This window comes from Coturnix japonica, chromosome 1 (assembly GCF_054131305.1).
Source record: "Coturnix japonica strain WE chromosome 1, WE-NBRP24, whole genome shotgun sequence".
Classification (NCBI taxonomy): domain Eukaryota; kingdom Metazoa; phylum Chordata; class Aves; order Galliformes; family Phasianidae; genus Coturnix; species Coturnix japonica.
This window is the reverse complement of record NC_140663.1, coordinates 1,385,306-1,403,191: the sequence shown is the minus strand read 5'-3', so window position 1 is coordinate 1,403,191 and position 17,886 is coordinate 1,385,306. Positions and strand designations below refer to the sequence as shown.

General features: G+C 41.8%; 1 protein-coding gene across 3 annotated transcripts in view; it reads left to right on the top strand.

Annotated features, from left to right (window-relative positions):
* Positions 1–17,886, top strand: part of EXOC4 (exocyst complex component 4) — a 375,161-nt gene that overhangs the window by 85,958 nt on the left and 271,317 nt on the right. For all 3 annotated transcript variants that reach the window (XM_032448867.2, XM_085511676.1, XM_085511669.1), the window contains exons 8-9: positions 4,677–4,822; positions 8,801–8,889. In XM_032448867.2, coding sequence (XP_032304758.2) covers positions 4,677–4,822; positions 8,801–8,889 — 235 coding nt within the window. The remainder of the gene's footprint in view (positions 1–4,676; positions 4,823–8,800; positions 8,890–17,886) is intronic.

The following is a 17,886-nucleotide window of genomic DNA, read 5'->3' as shown; positions in this document are numbered from 1 at the left end:
AGGCTGAGGTTGTGATTTCTCGGTGCGTTCCTGGAAGTCGTGCCTTGCAGCCATTTAATAACTTCCAGGCTTCTTTTGTGCACCCCTGCCCCATTTTTGCCTGTTCTTCCTTTGTAGGAGTGCCTTGGTTTTGTTTGGCCTTCCAAATGTGTGACCTGATACAGAGAGAGAGAGTGTAAACTTTTACTTCTGACAAAGCTCCTGCTCTGTGCATCCACTTCCAATTTGCTAATTAGTTTCCATTGTCACAGTGGGAACATCTCTGCTGCTGTATATCTTCATTACCAAATTTTCTACAGTCATTGCTTTAAAGGGTAGTCCTGTAGGTCAAGACTTTCATTCTTTTTCTGTAGGTGCAGAGCTTCCAATTCTTTCTGTTTGAAAAATGAAGGCATTCCAAGCTTAGTCTGTAAGTTAGAGGTTTTGGAACTGTTATATTTTGTTTGGGATACAGAAGACAAAAGGAAACAAGGAATTAAGATTTCTGGTACTTTGCAAAACCCGCTGTTGGTGGCTTCCTCCAATTTCTACTAAGATTAAGTTACTTCACTAAGCTGCTGGTTTCTATTGTTGAGGATGCTGTGTTTTCTTCCATTGTTTTGGCTTTTCTGTCATGTCCTTGGTGAAAATAACTTCATCTGTCTGGGTTTATTTCAAACCACATTAGTCATCCCTATGGAATGCTGGTTAGCCAAGGTCTGATTTCTGCAAGTCCTTTTTGCTGGACATGAATTCTTCTATTCTTCCTTAATTCTTTTTTAATAGAGTCTTCTGTCATCTCTTCTTTAATTATGTCCCTGATCAATATGAGGTGGAGAGGAGGCCAGTAATTACCTGTTCATTCAGTTTACCCTTGTAGAATTCATGGTATGGCGTTAGTTTTCATTAGATCTTCAAGATCCCCCAAATACATGAAGGCATGAACTGTATTGATAGTGTGGAGAGCTTTTCAGGCAGGTTTAAGGGTTATTTCAGTTTATCAGAATTCCAGTCCAAGTCTTCTGTTAGATCATGCTGATTAAAGTCTGAGTACATTATGGCATCCAAAGGAGGGTTGCAAAATGGGGAAGGGTCTGGAGGGCAACACCACCTCCCTGGGCAGCCATTCCAGTGCCTGAAAACTCTCTGAGAGAAGTTTTTTCTTATGTCTAATCTAATCTCCCCTGGTGCAACTTGCGGCTGTTTCTTCTGTCACTCTGTAGCCATCCATGTTTTATTGCCTGTGTTTTGTTCATAGGCTTGTTCAGCTTCTCATGAGGCTCTACCAGAAATTAAAGTCATGGATCAGGAGAGGTACATCACATGCAGCCAGTGATCAGACATAGAAGCAAACTCTTCCCCCATTGTAGTTCAGAGAGGCAGTGTGCTGCAAGCTGTTGCCAGATCGACGTGATAGACAGGCTACATGTACTGATATGACCTTTTGAAATTGGAAAATTTAATTACGCCTCCAAATCCATAAATATTGCCTTTTTAATACAACATTTATATTAATTTTCTTTTCCAAAGAGCAGCTGGATGAAGAATGCTTTGTTCTCTTGCTTTACGTACAGCTTTATTTGTTTGACATCGATATAAATACAGTACAAGGATGACAGAATTCGACCATAGAACAGAAAGTCAAAAGTCCTTGTTATAGATGAATGGGATGTTGCAAGCTTTACGGTCACTCATACATCTTACTGCACGTCCACGTGATTAATGCCTAACAAGGTTTTTGATGGATGGCTTAGCGACTGCTAACCAGGTGTTATAGGACAAAATGCTGAAATCCCCTATTTCACTGCTAGGGAAGGCTCTTGTTCACTTGGATAGACAAAAGGATGTCTTTTTTTTTTTAAGTGGATTTTTAAACAGCTTGCTGTGCCTTCTAATAAGTACATGGCCATGCTACAGCTGCCATTGGAACAGAATACTTGGTAAATCCATCTATAAGCACTAACTTGGATAACTTGGACTTCCCACATGGAAGGAGTTAAGTGAAGCTGATGACGCTGGGCAAAGGCCATGCAGGGTACAAAGAAAAGAGAAAGTAAATCTTCAGGCTATTTTTGAGGCGAGTAGCTGGCAAGATTTTACGACTGTCCCACATATGAATAGGATTGCTTAAATTACGAGAGTTTTAATCTTTGTGCTGGCATTGTAAGCCAAATGCACTGTATGCTGTAGGTGTCTCCTGTCTTAACTTCTCTCCCGCTTGGCTGTGCATTGTAACCACTCAGCCATGCTTACACTTAATTACTTTGTTCTGAAGAATTTAGGTAACTGTTGAACACGGGGCACTGGAGCAGAAAGAGCTTTGATCTGTCTGGCATGATTTTGCTACTGTTGGATTTTATAACTTAAAGATGAACTTTGAGAATAGTTACCAAAACCAGCGATTTTCTCTGCTCTTACAGCTTTTAGCCTTTTAGAGAATGACAGCGCCTTGCTCTGCCTTCCTAGCAATGCCATAAATGAATCAGTTTTCTCTTTTTCCTACACATGGTGTTGCTAGAACTGTTCCGAGCATCTCACCACAACTGATCTTTTGTTTCCGTTTCCCTTTTAACTAATGGGCAGTTCTTTACGTTCCCAGCTCCAACTTCTCTTGACTTGTTGTAACTTTTAAGTACCATATTTCACATTTCACACTTCCCAGTCCTGGTTGTAAAGCAACATCAGAGTCCCGGAATGCATGATCATAGAATGGTGGAATGGTTTGGGCTGGAAGGGACCTTTCAGGTCATTTAGTTCCAACCTCCCACCAGACCAAGCTGCTAAATAAGTAAATAAATTTCATACATAACATGTGAACAAATTGCTAAACATTTTTCTTTTTTTTTTTAAACTTGATTAAGTTTGAGGGTTTAATTACATTTCTGTGGTGATTTTAAGGTTGTTAATTCAAGTAGAGGAGATGAAATGCAAATACGCGAGTACAAACGGATTTGGTAAATTACTGTTAAAAATTAGCATGGTGATTATTTTTCCTCCTAACAATAATCATACATTTTAAAAGCTTGTACTCAAGTAAAGTTTTAATTGAGATGTTTTAGGAGTTGAACTTTCTTTGCATTGGTGTTTTTTCTTCTTTTTTTCAAGCAATCCTGAATAATTTCTAATTAGGGGAATGATACCGTTTACGCAGATATTTATTACCAGGCAATTTGTATAGACGTAGCACTGCACTGATGCATTCCTTTCATTACAAACAAGTCTCTTTGAAGGGCTCTGACTTGCTAGTTATTAAAATGGAACACTTTACTAATAGCTTCCACGTAGGTAAGAGTTTCCTCAACACAAGTAGTGAATTTCTTCACGCGGTGTCGGAAGTTAATTAAAAGGCGTTTCTTTCTGTCTTCAGACCCAGAAATTAAACATGAATGACTTGGAATCTGTTTCTGCTTCTGCTCCATGGTGTTGCCTAAACAGCACCAAATATCAGACCACGATTTAAGGCTTCACGAAAGGACCCTGTTCACTAACAGGCCCCGCATCCCCATATTGGATCTATTGGGCTAGAAGAAAATCAATTTTAAACTAAGTCAGCAGAACTAATGGCTGTGGGTATTTGTGGGTATTTATATTTTCAGTGACTAAAAAAAGACACGTGTGGTTCATTTGGGAGCTAATAAAGGGCAATTTTTGCAGCATTTCCAGATTTTTTTCCAGCAGAGTGTACGTGACCCATATATCCACACAATCCCACACATGCATGCTTTATATTAAGATGTACAAATGTGCATATGTATGACTGTACATTTTCTACATATATAGAAGGAGTTTTTGTAACAGAGCATATCAATATTGCTGACCTTTATGTTTGTTAGAGCTGTGGTATGTAATCAGTCTATAAAGGCCAGCCAAAAGCCCACCCACCACCTCCCTGTTGCTGCTGCTGCTGGGAACCAGTTTGGGGAGGGGAATTCATGGAATCATGTAGTTTGGAAAGACCTTCAAGATTATCAAGCCCAACCATCAACCTGGCCTACCCAGTCCCACTGCAAACTGTGTCCCTTAGTGCCCCATCCTCTTAATAACCTCTTAAATAACACCAGTGATTTGGACTCCCCCACTTCCTTGGGCAAACCATTGCAGTGCTTCATAGAATGGCTTGAGTTGGAAGGGATCTCAAGGATCGTGCTGCTCCAATCCCCCTCCTGCATGCAGGGCTGTCAACTTCCACGTTTAATACCAGACCAGGCTGCCCAGAGCCCCATCCAACCTGGCCTTGAACACCTCCAGATAGGGACCAGGGCATCCACAACCTTGCTGCACAGCATCTTGCAGCACCTGACCGCTCTGTTTGTGAAGAACTTCCCCCTGAATAGAATCAATAGAATCATGCTCTCTATGAAGAAATCTTTCCTGATATCCATTAAACTCCCCTGGTGAGCAGTTTCCTCATGTCCTGTCACTTGTCATGTGAGAAAAGAGGCCATCACCTCAGGTTGGCAGGATTTTGTAGCAGATTCAATTGGTCAAGTAATGCAAGGTGAGCTTTTATCAAGACAGTTGTATACAGGTCACTAGGATCTCATTTCTGAAAATAAAGCTGGTTTTCTATTAAGTAGAAGTTTTAGATTTTTCATTATTGTTCCAGTCCTGTGGAGTACTTAAAGATCTTGGCTGTTCACATGGCATTATAAGCTCCATTATCTCAATTGATGTGGTCCTCTCTCTTCTGTTTGCAGATGCTCCTGACAGAATACCTGGATATGAAAAACACCCGCACTGCCTCAGAGCCATCCACTCAGCTCAGCTATGCCAGCTCTGGGAGAGAATTTGCAGCGTTCTTTGCAAAGAAGAAGCCTCAAAGGCCTAAAAACCCTTTGTTCAAGTAAGTGCTGAGATGATGTTGAAGCTGTGTAATCTTCCTCCATTGCCTTACATATGGCACAGGCCGGCTGATAATTGCGGTTTCACAGTGTAAGTAGGGTGTAAGTTTGGAGATAGAGATTTGATACCTAGTGCTAAAACCTCAGTAATGTCTCTCTATTATGGATTGATTGCTTGTTTTCAGAGCTCAGCTCTTTCAGACACTCATCACAGCGTTGGGATCCCTTTACCCAAGCTGCTGCAAAGCAGGCAGCAACGTATTCTGCCTATCTTTGTGCATAGTACGTTCAAGACCTATTAAAGACAGCGATGAAGGGGACTGGACAAAGAGAATTAAGATAACTGTGTAATTACTAGATGGACTAAGTGGTTAATCCTATCACTAGCTCCTTTAATTCAGAGTTCAAAGTGGAAAGAAAGAAGCGATTGAGGGGAGACCATAAGAGGATGAAATGATAGGCTTTGCTCTCCCATGTAGAGAGAGTCCAAGTATAAATTAAAACAAATGTATCCACTGAGATGTTTGCATTAAGGAGGAGGAATTGGAAGTGAGAGCTTCTGGTTTCCCCTTTTAGTTTTGTGGAGATGGGCAACTGGGTGACTTTCAATATGCAAAATCTTCTTAGTCAGTTGGAGTAGATTGTTAGTGTGGTAGAAAGTTAATGCTCCATCATGAAGTTTCTAAAGAGGAGCTTCAGTAATGGAAAAGGCTGAAAGTTATTGGAAATAGTAGTAATTGGGAACTTTTCATTCGGTGACCTGTTTTCAGATTGTTCATTGTTTGTTTTTTCCAACTAAAACTTCTGTCTGTCTGGGTTATGCAGAATTTTCTGGAACTCTGTTTTCTTTGCCTTATGTGCATAGCTATATAGCAGCTGTAGTCTTGTAGTATTTCCAGGCTTCAGTTAAAAACCTGTTTTTTGCACTTCCCTCTCACAGGATTAGCTGTCTATATAATCCCATGTTATTAGAAGGTTAAATGTTGCCTGGAGGATGTCAGGCACCTGGAGGATGTCCTGCCACCCTGTCAACCCATGGTTATTCCTCCCCACCTGTTTTTTAACCCTCCCATCGTTATTTGGGTTGAAATTATGCTATTTGAATTTACCCTGTCTTACAGATCTCTACTGGAGCAAAATAGGGCTGTTCACCTTTTCATTTCATATCTGTTCTTGGGTGTACTTGGGCCGTTTAAGCTTGAGGAATAAGGATGCTCTGTTTCACCTACAGCAATTTAAGCCTGTATATTAGTTTGTCAGCAGAGAGTGAAGGTAGGTGTAATTGTTTAAAGTGAAGGTGACTAACCTCATAGGAACAGAATGTCTCTTACCACTCATGGTCCTGTCACCAAGTCATTGCAGGCACTGTGGTGACAGCAGCACTTATTGGGATCTCTTATTTGGTTATCTGTCTTCTGTCAGCTGTCACTATATCTATGGAAATCTCAGTTGAAATGGAATTTCTCAGTCCACCGAGGGATGTACATGTTTGATGGAGTGTTATTCTTGTCTCCTCTCTCATCTTCAGTGCTTTTCACATCGGCTGCAAGGTTCTTTTTGTGCCTTTCCATTAGCTCTGTCCAAATCAAACGAGCCATCCCCTTGTCATCAGAATATCTGTGTTTAATTCCTCCCTTCAGAAGTCTCTTAGGGCAGAGCTCCACCTTGTGTTTTCCTTGCAGCTTGATGCAGGTATTTCTGCTGTGCCCTGTGATAGCTGGTTAGAAACTAATTTTGTAAATACTGAGTACTTTTGTTAGTTGTGTGCGTATGTGTGATGTAGAAAGAGTGGAAAGAATGAAGACTCTTGAATTGGGTCTTGCTGTCTAGAAATCAGTATCTGGCATTTGGAAGAGACTTTGATTCATTCCTTATCTTGAAAACAAGTACAATTCTCAGGGTGGGAGGGGGTGGGGGTGGGGTCTTGATGTGTTCCTTTGTTTAATGTTGATTGACAAAACAGAGCTTTAGATGCAGTCCATATAGTTTGAGTCATCATAAGCCTGAACTTCGTCTTTTCCAAAAAGGTGCCAAGTACATTTTCAGGATCATAGAATTATAGAATCATTTGAATGGAAGGGACATTTAAAGGTCATTTGGTTCAACTCCCTTGCAGTCAGCAGGGACATCTACAGCTTGGTCAAGTTGCTCAGAGCCTGCTCCATCCAGACCTTGAATGTTTCCAGGGATGGGGTATCCATCTGCTTACTGGGCACTGCGTTCCACTGCTTCACCACCTTACTGTAAACACTTTTTCCTTATATCCAGTCTAAATCTCCCTTCTTGTAGTTTGAAATCATTTCCCTTTGTCCTTTCACAACAGACCCTCCTAAGGAGTCTGTCCCCTTCTTTCTTATAGCCTGTTAGCCTTGTATTTGGGTTGCCATCTTCCTTGCTGGTCAGATTGGCAAGACCAAGATTGGGCATCCTTGGGAAAGGAATTCAGTTGTTGAATACCCAACACATTAGTCTCATGCTTGGCTATAATTCTGTGTAACTCTGGAGGTTGGTGGCCCTTCATGTAGCAGAGCGTTGGAACTTGATCCTTGGGATCCCTTCCAACCCAAGCTATTATGTGATTCTGCGCTTTAAAGAACAGTATGTGCAGGTTTTGCCACTGGAGGATCAGCATGAGGTTGGGAAGGGATTATGAGAGTAGAGATGTTGAGTGGCAATAGGAGCATGGGAGAAGAATGGATCAAGGAAGAACAGAGAAGAGAAAATAAGAGGCTGAAAGTGAATAATTGAGAGAAAGAAGTGAATGTGATGGGTGAGATCTGTCATCACATGCCACTGTAGTGGCTCTGCAGGGTAATCTAAGTCACTGTCTCAAAGCTAAGCCTATGAGGGGTTGTGTGTTATTGCTGTAGCTTGCCCTAATTCAAATCTTTTGGCTTCAGTGCCTTGGAGAAAGACCTCTGGGTTGTGGTGATAATGTTATTCCTACAACTCCACTATGGGTGAAAGGGAGCACATCACGCATATATTGCTATGAGTTTATCATTCATTTGAAGTTTTATGTGTTTGTTGTATTTTGATTGACTGGTATTGGTTCAGTTGCATTAGTACTGACACTTGTATAAATTAAAGCAGAAAAGTCTCATTAATGATAACCTTACAACTGTTGGACAAGAGAGCTTATAAATGCTCACCTTCTGTGAGCATTTGAGAATGTGAGCATCACACTGTCTGTGGGGCATGATGCCTTTTGAGTGTCTCCCTTCTTGATACTGAGGCTGATTCATTCTTCCTTGGCAGAAGCATCACAAGATCTTGACGTCTTTACCATGAGTTCTTGAGTTCACTTTGACAGTTTGAAAATGCTTTTTTCCCCACTGACAGTGGCAGAACTGCCCAACTTGGATACAAAGGGCTGCTGCTGACCTCAGGCTCCTTGGGTTTTTTGGCCTTGGGACTTTTTCGACCACAGGAACATCCAGCTCAAATCATAGCAAGCCCAGAGCTGTCCTGAAATGCTGCAGTGTCATTTTTACTCTCAGTGACAAACATTGTGTTAATGGGGTTCCATTTGAGAGCATCTCTTCTCAGATTGATCCTTGTAGAGTATTGGAGCCATACAAGAAATGATAGTTAATTTTTAGATTCAGTGAAAGTATTAGTTATTAATTTGTGGCTTTGCATTTATGCCTGTTAACAACTTATATAATACTATCTTATCACTTCTGTTTGGATTTTACCAGTGTTTTGGGGCCATTCCTGCGTAAATGATGGAGTGTTCCCAGCTGATGGAATGGAGGAGCCGTCTCCATGCAATGCAGGCAGCTTTGTGTCATTTTCCTGCAGAGCTGCACTGATTGGAAATGCCAGAATTTGGTGCAACGGTGATCAGGTTTTATAGGGAAAGAGTAGTTTTGTCTGCCTTGATCATTTTGCTTGGGTATGCAGGGAAGTGCATTTTGTTGTGAGCTGACTGGTGCTTAGAAGAAGGCTGACTGGATTTATGTACTTTTTAATTACAGGTTTGAATCCTCCTCCCATGCTATTAGCATGAGTGCCTATTTGCGTGAGCAGAGAAGGGAGCTGTACAGCAGAAGTGGAGAACTTCAAGGTAGGAAAATAAATACTGTGAAATTTTGGATAATTCTGAGTTGTATAAACTAAGCATCTTGTCTGTGCTATGTCGAAGAAGTGATACCTCTCTAGTTTGCCATGCAGCTTGTCTAAATCACTCCAGATTGGTTTATTCTTGCTCTACGAAGCACCTGGGCTTCTATTTATGCCCTTTGCACTTCCAGCTAAAGGTTCTTGTCATAAAACAATGGGTGAAATATGAACAGTCTCACTGTGAGCGTTGCTTTTGGGTACTTGGAGTTAATGTTTGCTTCTTTATCTGCAATTTATTTCCCTGTGTCATGCACTGAATGTTATACTTCTCTTGGATTACATTGGGAGCTAAACTCAGTCGTCTCACGTTTGAAGCATGAATTTCCATTGGATGGACTGAAGTGACCAATTCTTCTTTTACACGGCACTTAAAGATAAAGAGTTAAAGTGTTTGGAAGTGGTGAATGTGAGGCAGTGGACTACTCGTGCTGGTTTATATTGCTTGTGACAAATGTCCTGTATACACAGGAAAGTGTTCTCTGAGTATGGTGTCATTTCACGTATTTTTTCCTGGATGTCTTAATTCACTGTGAGGTCTTAGTTTTGAGAGCTACAGCAGGGAAGTATATTAAGGCTGCCATGCATTATATAGCAGGGCTATTTTTTTTCTTATGTCATCCATTGGAGTTTCCTATTGTGTTAATCAAAAAAAGAATACATTGTAGTGTCTGAAGAGTCTATATTGATGGACGAGGGTAGAATTTCTTCCAGAAGTCTTGCACATGGTGATTGTCAGATGGCTTTTATTTGAGGATGATTTGTAATTTACAGTAGAAATATTGGATGCCTTTGTGTTCCCTTCTTCCCTTGGTAACTTAGTTCTGCTCAGCAGGAAGTGAAACCCAAAAGAGAGAGGTAAGAAGTACTCAGGGGGATGCACAGTGTTTTTGTGGACCAGTTGTTTTGGTTAGGTGCCTATAGAAAGGGGATCTTCATATCGATGCTCAAGTACGTAATGACACTCTGGCTAATATTCAGACACTTTTCCATTTACTGGAGGGAAGAAACTGAGATAAAAAAGATGTGGGCAGCAACTGTCAACTTCAGGACACTATAATCTGACAGCATATAAAAATAAAAGTAAAGATGCTTGTCTTTTAAATTACGGTCTCACCTCTTATGCTTGGAAAGTGTTTGTCTTACAGCTCTGCATCTTTCAAGATTCAGATTCTCACCTTCAGAATCTGTCACCTGTACTTGAACTTGAGGTCAACTGAAAGAAGTGACCCAGTTCAGCAGGGTCCTGAGTGTGAGCTATTGTATGGCACAGATGCTGGGTTTTCTCATGGTGCAGTTGCCATTACTGTTACACCGAGCTGAAGATATGTTTTTAAACAGCTCATTTAGGTTTGGAACTTGTTACTGCCGTAGGGCATAGCCATATTTCTTAAGAGAGCAACTCCTCTTTGATAGGAGACAAATCTTGAGGCAGCATTTGCCATGAGCTGAATATTGTGAGCGTTTTCAAGGGAAGACTGTGTGAAAGAGGTGTATGCAGACTTCCAGCCTTGGAGCTTGTGTGGGGTTGGGAGGAACAAAGAGGAAAAGACACGATATAGGAATTAGCATGGATGGGGACGAGATGGTGCTGCCCTTTATGGATGAATTGGAAGAGCTGGAATGTGATGCAATAAGTAACAAAAAGTCAATGTAGGGAGTCAATAGGGACAATGGATGAGATGACTTTGCTAAGAAATCTTTGCTGTTTAACCATCAAGAAAAGTTTCCCTTTGAACTTTATGTTAAAAATGTACCATCTTCTCTTTCTATTATAAGCTGCTGTTCCCTTTTAGGTAGCTCATTAATCTTCCTGAATCCCAGACCTCAGCAAGATCTGCATTTTGATTTTTATCCCTTTTAAAGAGGAATACAATTTAATTGTTCAGTCAGGTTACTGGAAGGCAGGCGTGTGACACTCTCTGTTCTGTGAATGCCACACAGTTTCTCTTCCTGACAGCCTTATCCACGGGGATGATGTATCAGTGGCAGCAGGAGGAGGGTGGCTTGTTAGGACATCTTTCTCCTAAAAAGATCTTCAAAGAAACATGTGCATTACATTAAAAAAAAAAACAAAAAAAACACCACAAAACCTTATAAAAGTTTGTCTCATGCCAACTTTCTGAAGTAAGAATTTAAATAGCCTTATAATGTGCCAAGATCTGAGCAGTGCTTTGTCATTAACCTTTTCCATTTGAACTGAAATAATGCAGCGTGTAAGGCAGACTTTATCCCTCAGTGGAAGAAAGGGAACTGCTGTAAGTGGTTAAGAGATGGAAGGAATAGTCCTGGCACCTTACTCCCCTGGAACAGGAGGAGGATGACTTAGGCCATGTATTTTTCCCTTTAAGTTGGACACACGAGTTGTTTGACAGCTGCCATTAAGAGAAGAAAATGGAAGCAAGTACATAACTGCAATATCTCCTTATGGACTGACGCAGATGTGCTGCCCTGGGATGCTGTCAGAAGTACAATGTCATTAAAGAAATCACAAACAAAAAATGATCATTATGAAGCTTCTTGAACCACTTGGTATGAACCACTTGCTAAGCAAGAAGCAGCATATGCCATAGAAGCAAATGTGCTGGTAGGTCCAACAGCATGGAGGGCTAATGAGCTGAGTACTCACTGAAGCTCTTCCTTCTTTGGAGGCACACATTTATCCCACTGTCAGCTGCAGGGCTGTGTGTTTCCACAAAACCTCTATGAATTTACTACTTTAAAGATCTATTTCTCTATCACGCTTGGCTGAAATTGGCTCTCCAGCTCAGATGTTGTGCGGGTGGGACAGACAGAAGATCAGATAACTCTTCTTTTTGTATGGAAACTTGGCTAAAACATTGCTGTATTTCATGGCAGAGGTGGTTGCTTGTCACTGACTGTTGGAATGAATCCCACGCGTGCCCCTTATTTCATTCCACTACTGCCTTCAATTCCCAACAAATCCTTGGGAACAGAAGAAAAAAGTGGATGGGGGAGTCAGGGACTGCAAGAGGGACAGTAGAAGATAGGAGGTTATCACTGGGGCTGAAGATGTTCTGCAAGGGCCTTGTTTATTGTCTCATTAAGTTGGATGTGATTGGTATCAGGAAAATGTGGCTTCAAGAAAAAATTAAGAGGAAAAGCCACTTGTAGCCTGGATAACATCTATGCATGTCTGGATATTCTGAACTGGCATTCTGGCAATGCTTAAAGGCACCAACCCTAGATTTAATTTCATTGTGCTGAGCATGATACACAACATGTTGTGCGTACCCGAAAGGCACTTTTTTCTCCTTTCTGGATACATCAGGTGTTGTTTCAAAGTCCTGTGTGTGTGGCCGTAGGGAATTAACGTCGCTGTGCTCACTGTGGCCTCAGTTGAATTTATCAGCGGAAATAGTAAAAGATGTTTTTATACTCTGTGAAAATCTGAGCATCTTTGAGGGTTCTGATCAGCATGGAAATAGCATCCGGCTTCTGTTATCTCTGCGAGTGCAGGCCCTGGTAATTCCTATCAAGGTCAGCTTTGCTTGTGTTGTACATCTGGGACGTTTCTAAGAATGAAATGTGAAGTTCTCCCGAGCAGCTGTTGTTCCCATGGATGTTAATGGACTCCACAGCTGCTCAGCACCTCTTAAAATTTGGGCTCCTTATTGCTTTTCACCCCAGAAGCTCAGCGCAATTCAAAATTAATTAAACCTCTCCAGGCCTTTGTGAAGTAGGATTTTACTTTGATTGTAGTTGTGGAAGCTGAGGGATGAATTGGATCATCCTGGGAGGGGTGGTGGAGCAGAATTAGTTCGGATTCCAGTCACAGTCTTCTGTTAGATTGCACTGATTGAAGTCTAAATAACATAATGACATCGAGAGGGGGGCTGCAAAGATGGGGAGGGGTCTGGAGGGCAATGTGTATGAAAAGCAGCCGAACCAGGAGCTGGACTCTGTGATCCTTATGGGTCCCTGCCAACTTGGAGTATTCTGTGATTCTATGCTCCCTTGCAGTGTCCCATGAGAAATCACTGCCTGCATGTACTTTTGTGTGGTGATTTTCCAGGATGGCATTCAACTCTGTATGAGAACTATTGGAACTGGATCTTTAAGGCCCCTCTAACCCAAGCCATTGAATGATTCCATGCCTTGTCCTCTCACTGTCTCTGAAGGTAGGGCAGTGCTGGCTGTACAAGGCAAGCAGAAAGAAGTTAACTTCACGGAGGAAGTGTTTAATAGAGCTCAGAATGAAATTCATGCCCCCAAGCTGCATTCACCCAACTACCAAACAGAATTTGTGTGCTGAACTGAAACAGGAAAAGTTCTATTTCTTTTGAAGCTATTTAAGTTTCTGTCGAGGATCCCCTGTGATGCAACACCGTTCTTTCTGTTTTCTACAAGTTCTGTTCAGTTTCAGTTGGATCCTGCTAGAAGTTTGGACTGTGGGTGAATGGTTCAGGCATAACTAACATTACCTGCTTTCTGCACTTGAAAGTCTCAAGCCATGCTCCAAGTGAATCAGTAAGGAGGGCTACAGAACTGGAGGTGTGTCATGCCCTAAGGGTGGCAGATTGTGCTGCAAAACAAAGGTCTCTTGTAATGGCAATGTAGGTACTGATTTATTTATGTTTTTTTAGCTTATTTCTTGTAAGTAGAACCTCTGAAGATTTTTTTTTCTTGAAAATGGAAAACATTGAACATCCCTGTGCTATGAAATGGAGATGGGGAATGGGGCCGGTTTACTTGCTGCTATGCTGTTTTTAAGTATTCTTGGTCGAAGGCTGAACATTTCATAGCAGAAGGTTTTAAGTAATTAAGGAAATCAAAGAGAAACTCAGCTAATTAAGACTTTGATGCCAAGAAATAGCAGTGGAGGCAATTGCTATCTGGTATGACAAGGGCGCAGTGTAAGGCCAGGTCCAGGGAAAATGCAGTTATTTGTAGGTGCCTTGTTCCATTTGAATTCACCAAAGGGCTGCCGGAGGAAGCCAGCTGTGTGTGCTGCTGACAAAAACACATCTTGACACTTTGGATAATGAAAATTCGGTTCAGCACCTTTTAGAGATGTGTATGATAATACGTTGTCGGTTGGAGGCAATGACGGGGGGAGGGTTGGGAAGCGATATCACTCTTGTCTGCTTAAAGGAGATGTTGTGACAAGTGGACAGTCCTAGTTAAAAATCCCCTTTAGGGATAGAGGGGAGAACCCATTGAAGAACCCAAAGTTGGTGATGGGAGGGAGGGGGGAAGGTGGTTTGATGTCAGGCTCTTCCTGCCACGCAGCTGCTTTGGTCTCCCCATGCTCACAGTTCTCTTTGAGCTGTGGGGGGGAGGGGGAGGAGAGGGGAGAGAATCGCTTTTTTGTGGTTTGACAGTATTAATGCAATCATCTCGTTCAGACCTTGTAAGCCCACTTATTATTTCCTCTGCGTGTGTTTTTTCTGGTTTAGCGGATTAGCTGCACCGTCTCTTCAAAGGCTATCCAATCAAGAAGGGGTTATTAAAACCGGGGCGCTTTATGACTGAGAATTAATTAGAGCAGCATTTTCATGCAAAACATCCAATTTTTTGATTAGCAATGGAGCAGGGCCGCAATTAACACTCTAGGAAGCTTAAATTTCCAGCATTTTGATTCTCAGGAAATGAGATTATCAAACTGGGGTCAGGCACTTGACAGCAGAAGGGGGATTATGTGTAAGAAAATAATTTGTTTCTTGATTTTGCCTCTGAGATTGTTATTAAAGTTACGGTGAATTCAGAGGGATTCAAAGAGTGGGAGGAGAAGATTCCAAAACATGGAAGCAGGAGAAACTTATTGCTGTGCTGGTGGTGTCCTCATTGCTGTATCATCCCTCAAGGGACTTCAAGGATCATGAAGCTCCAACCCCCCACCACAGGCAGGGCCACCAACCTCCACATTTCATACCAGCCCAGGCTGCCCAGGGCCCCATCTAACCTGGCCTTCAACAGCTCCAGGGATGGACGGGGCATCCACAGCCTCTCTGGGCAGCTGTTCCAGCACCTCATCACTCTCACTATGAAGAACTTCCCCCTGACATCCAACTTCAATCTTGCCTCCTTTAACTTCAAACCAAACTGAAAAGCTGCCTGTCCTCCTGCTTCTGCTTTTAGTATGACCATAAAGCTCAGTCACCGTGATCTACATTACTTGTTGTATTGTTTTTGTGTGAAAGGTTGGAAAAGACCAACCAAAAGAGATCACCTGGTCCAAGCATCAACACATCACTACCATGCCCACCAAGTCTGAGGCCCTGCACAAGTCTGACAGTGCACCCCAGTTGTCCTTTGCTCCCTGATGTGCTTTGCTCACTCATTTGATTCCTGATTTCCCTCCCTGAGTGGTGCACCTCCATGTCCAGCTCTAGCAGTCTTCAGAATCTGACTATTGCTCTCCACTTAGAGACACCCCTATAAATCCTCATTATTGGCTTGAAGCCCTTTTTGCTTTTAGTCTTTGGCTTCAGTCATTTCAGAGCCAAAGGACTTCTTGTAACTCTATTTTGCAGCTTACCAGATACCACATTGTCCTTTCTTAATATGAAAAACAAAAATACCAGGGCATCAAGGTGTGGCGTCAGTAGAGGATTTTGTCAGATAAAGACTGAAAATCAAAGGTGATGGAATCAATTATTAATTCCTTCATGAGTTTTGATTTTTTTTCCATTCGATTACCAGCACTAAACTTCTGTTCCTTCTTGATATGAGGAAGGACATAGAAAAAAGTACTCAGTGTTTAAAAATAATGTTCCCACAGATGACTACTTCAGTATTGCTGGGAGGCTTCTCTGGCAGCTTTATGGTTTATTGTGCCAATTCAGAGCAGAAAACCTTTCAGGTTTTCCGGGACTAACTGTGACAGTGTCCCTTGTTTGGAACGCAATCCTTGATTTTAAAGGTATTTATTTACAGCTTCTTTTCAGCTTTGAGTTTTGGATGACTAAAGAATTTGAGGGCACACGTTTTCCTATGTTTAAGTGGATATAACTTCAACAAAGCAAATGTCAGATGGTTTGAATTCAGGAGTGAACATAGGGGGAAGTAACAGGAGAGGCATAGCTCAATAACATGGCTTTGTCTGAGTTGATGTCTGCTCTCCTTCCTCCCCTCTATCACCAGCCAGAGCTGCTCCATGCCAAGCAGCAGGTTGTGCTGCATCAGTGGATGAGATGTGGCCCTGTCTGAAACAGAGAAATCATGCTTTGCTTTTCAGAAGGACGGTGGAAACATTTCATCACTGCAGCTAGCAATGAAATAACCATGATACAGTTCAACAGGTACTCTTCTTACTGTGATCTGAAGTAATACTTTCTTCTTTTCTCTCCATATGAGAGTTTCATACTCTCCTGGAATTTGTGCCTTTGTGTAGAGTTCAGTAGTAAACTATATATTTAAAACGGTTCTATCTTGCTGTTTAGGATCAATGTTCTCTCAGTTTGGTCTGAGGAGGTCTGGTTTCTGATCATCTGCTCCTCTTTGAACAGCAGTCATTGCTGCACTGGTGGAGGTGGACTGCAACAACCTGAAAGGATGAAAAGGTTTCCATAGTTTAAGTGGTTGGAACTGCCATTTTCTCTTCTAAAATTGAAACTCCCTGAAACCAAAATTCCAGTTTTGAGCTCTGGTTATCCATTGGACGTTATTTACTGAAGAGTCATTTCTTTGGGAAGGCTTCCTTTGGATCTATTGGAGAGAGTCCAGAGGAGGCCACAAAGATGATCCGAGGGCTGGAGCACCTCCCCTACAAGGACAGGCTGAGGGAGCTGGGCTTGTTCAGCATGGAGAAGAGAAGGCTGCGGGGTGACCTCATTGCAGCCTGCCAGGACCTAAAGGGAGCCTACAGACAGGATGGGAGTCAACTCTTTGGAAGGATAGATAACAGCAGGACAAGGGGAAATGGTTTGAAATTGAAGGAGGGCAGATTTATATCTTGGGTATCAGCAGGAAGCTCTTTACAGAGAGACCATTCTATGATTCTATTCTATAATGAAATCTTGGTAACATTTGGATTTTTATGTAATTTCTCTTCTTTTACTGAAGTTTGCCCAGATCCATTTCTTTATGCAGGTCAAATTCTTGGTTGCCTGTCTGACATTTAGGGAACTGTTTTGTTTTCCCCAACTTCATTTGGAAGACTATATGTACGATACTGAAACATCGCTTTCATTTCTCTTACTTGATAGAGTATCTAATCCTAATTAAAAAGAAGTAGTCTAAGAGTTATCAGTGGATGCTGAACTGCCTTTTCTGCCAGTTGCATATCCTGCAAGCTGAGACAACTAAAGAAAACAGGTATTGTGGGCTATGGCAAATTACAGCACGTGCCTTAAGAGTGAGTGTGGAAGCAGAAGCCGTGGTTCATGCCTTGTTTTGTACCTGTTCAGTGGTAAGGAAGTGTTTAATCTCTGGCCTTGTCATTCCGATGCTTCTAATCTGTGTTTGAAGTCCATGAAAAATGTGAAACTGTTGTTTTGCAAGTGGCATAAAAAATGCACCAGGGACCAGCTATATTAGCATTTGGATTTTTGCCTTTGGCTTTAACTGATGGATATATATATATATATTATGCTGAGGAGATTTTTATCTTGATAATGTGGAAATGAAACTTTACAGTGACAAAGTGGTGGGCAGCTTTAGAGAGCCCTGCTTTCAAGTGGGGTTAAAACCATTTTAGGTGAGCATGAATTAACATTTCCCTTGTCTGGTAAAGGTCGCCCTTTAATTGAGATTCACCACGTTCAGCCCAAAGCCTGGGATCCAGGAGACCTCTCTACGGAAAGAAGGCACAAATTGGCAGCATAATCTCATCAGAGGCTCAGGTTATATGGTAATAAATCATTCGATACGAAGCTAAAGAAACTGCCACAGCGCATAAAACACGCCAGATGCTTGAAAGGCTTTCGTGACTTAAGAGTTAGAATAACAGTTGGAGGATCTGTAGATGTCTTGAATTCCT